At 53.4% G+C, this 1,460-nt stretch overlaps 1 protein-coding gene across 1 annotated transcript; it reads right to left on the minus strand.

The window, feature by feature from the left end:
- Positions 1–540: 540 nt before the first annotated feature.
- LOC118806528 (myelin-associated oligodendrocyte basic protein-like) lies at positions 541–1,236 on the minus strand. Its single transcript, XM_036567957.1, has one exon. The coding sequence runs from the start codon at positions 1,234–1,236 to the stop codon at positions 541–543; it is 696 nt and encodes a 231-aa protein (XP_036423850.1).
- Positions 1,237–1,460: the final 224 nt, after the last annotated feature.

The following is a 1,460-nucleotide window of genomic DNA, read 5'->3' on the forward strand; positions in this document are numbered from 1 at the left end:
GCCTGAGATTAAAAATCGATGTTGAAAAAATAAAAAAGTGAACAAAAGAGTAAAAAAGGGATGCTCTCCGTTCTCTCTGATTTCCCATTTTTAATGTAAGAAAAGATTACCTGCGGCATATCAAGGGTGATTTATCATGGTGTCAGTAAAATCCAGCTTTTTCCTATGTGGAAAAAGTAAATACACCCCTACATATATCACAACTTCAAAAGTGTCAAATTGAAATCAGGTGCACTCGATCAGATGCTAATGATTGTAACACAATTTAATATCTTGGAATAATGTGTTGTAACATAGGAGGCATTGGGGCAGGATGCAAGTGCGAGTTGCTTTTATTTAAACACAATTCAGAGTCCAAAAACACAGTAGCAGAGGTGTCCAAGACGAGACCAAACAAAGTAAACAGAACTAAACAAGAAACAAAAACAATAACCAGAGAAACAGGCAACAGCAACAGGGTATATCAGCACAGTAACAGGGACAGAAACAAAACTATGGAGTGAAGATTGGGCAGACGAAGAAGGAAACACAGAATTGAGGTTAGACTGGGCAGAGAACTGGAAGTGTGGTGTGGCCGGGAACTGAAAAGGTGGCTGAGCTGGGAGCTGGAACAGGAGAGGCCCTGGGAGCAGGAACAGGAGACATAGGAACTACAGGCGGGTCTGGAGACTTGGAAGCCGGCTGGCAAGGAGACGCTGTGCTGTCCTTGGGTACGGGCTGGACCACATTGACTGTCCTCGGGGGCAGGCGGGCCTGCTGCGATGTCCTCGGGGGCAGGCGGGCCTGCCGTGGCGTCCTGGGGCGCAGGCTGGGCCGCACCACCGTCCTCGGGGGTAGGTGGGCCTGCTGCGATGTCCTCGGGGGCATGCGGGCCTGCTGCGATGTCCTCGGGGGCATGAGGGCCTGCCGCAGCATCCTGGGGCGCAGGCTGGGCCACACCACAGTCCTCGGGGGTAGGCGGGCCTGCTGCGATGTCCTCGGGGGCATGCAGGCCTGCTGCGACGTCCTGGGGTGCAGGCTGGGCCACACCACAGTCCCCGGAGGCAGGCGGGCCTGCTGCAACGTCCTCGGGGGCAGGCGGGCCTGCTGCGATGTCCTCGGTGGCAGGTGGGCCTGCTGCGACGTCCTCGGGGGCAGGCGGGCCTGCTGCAATGTCCTCGGGGGCAAGCGGGCCTGCCGCGACGTCCTGGGGCGCAGGCTGGGCCGCACCACCGTCCTTGGGGGCAGGAAGCACATGTCAAAAGAAAACAAAAGCACATGGCAGATAAACAAAAACACACAGCACTAGGAAACCAAGGAAAAGGCAAAACACAGAAAGACCAGGACAAAGAGTGAACGGATGTTACATGTGTCTTATTTAAACCTCAGATATCTGGTCTGGTTTGCTCTTTGTTATGGGAATGTGTGATATCATCATGCCTAGATCAAAAGAGCTCTCTGACCCCTTCAGAAACAACATT

Source organism: Colossoma macropomum, unplaced genomic scaffold (genome assembly GCF_904425465.1).
Source record: "Colossoma macropomum unplaced genomic scaffold, Colossoma_macropomum, whole genome shotgun sequence".
NCBI classification, from domain to species: Eukaryota; Metazoa; Chordata; class Actinopteri; order Characiformes; family Serrasalmidae; genus Colossoma; species Colossoma macropomum.

Excerpts from the sequence above, each read along its gene's own strand:
- LOC118806528 (XM_036567957.1), bottom strand. The coding sequence starts at position 1,236 with ATGTGCTTCCTGCCCCCAAGGACGGTGGTGCGGCCCAGCCTGCGCCCC.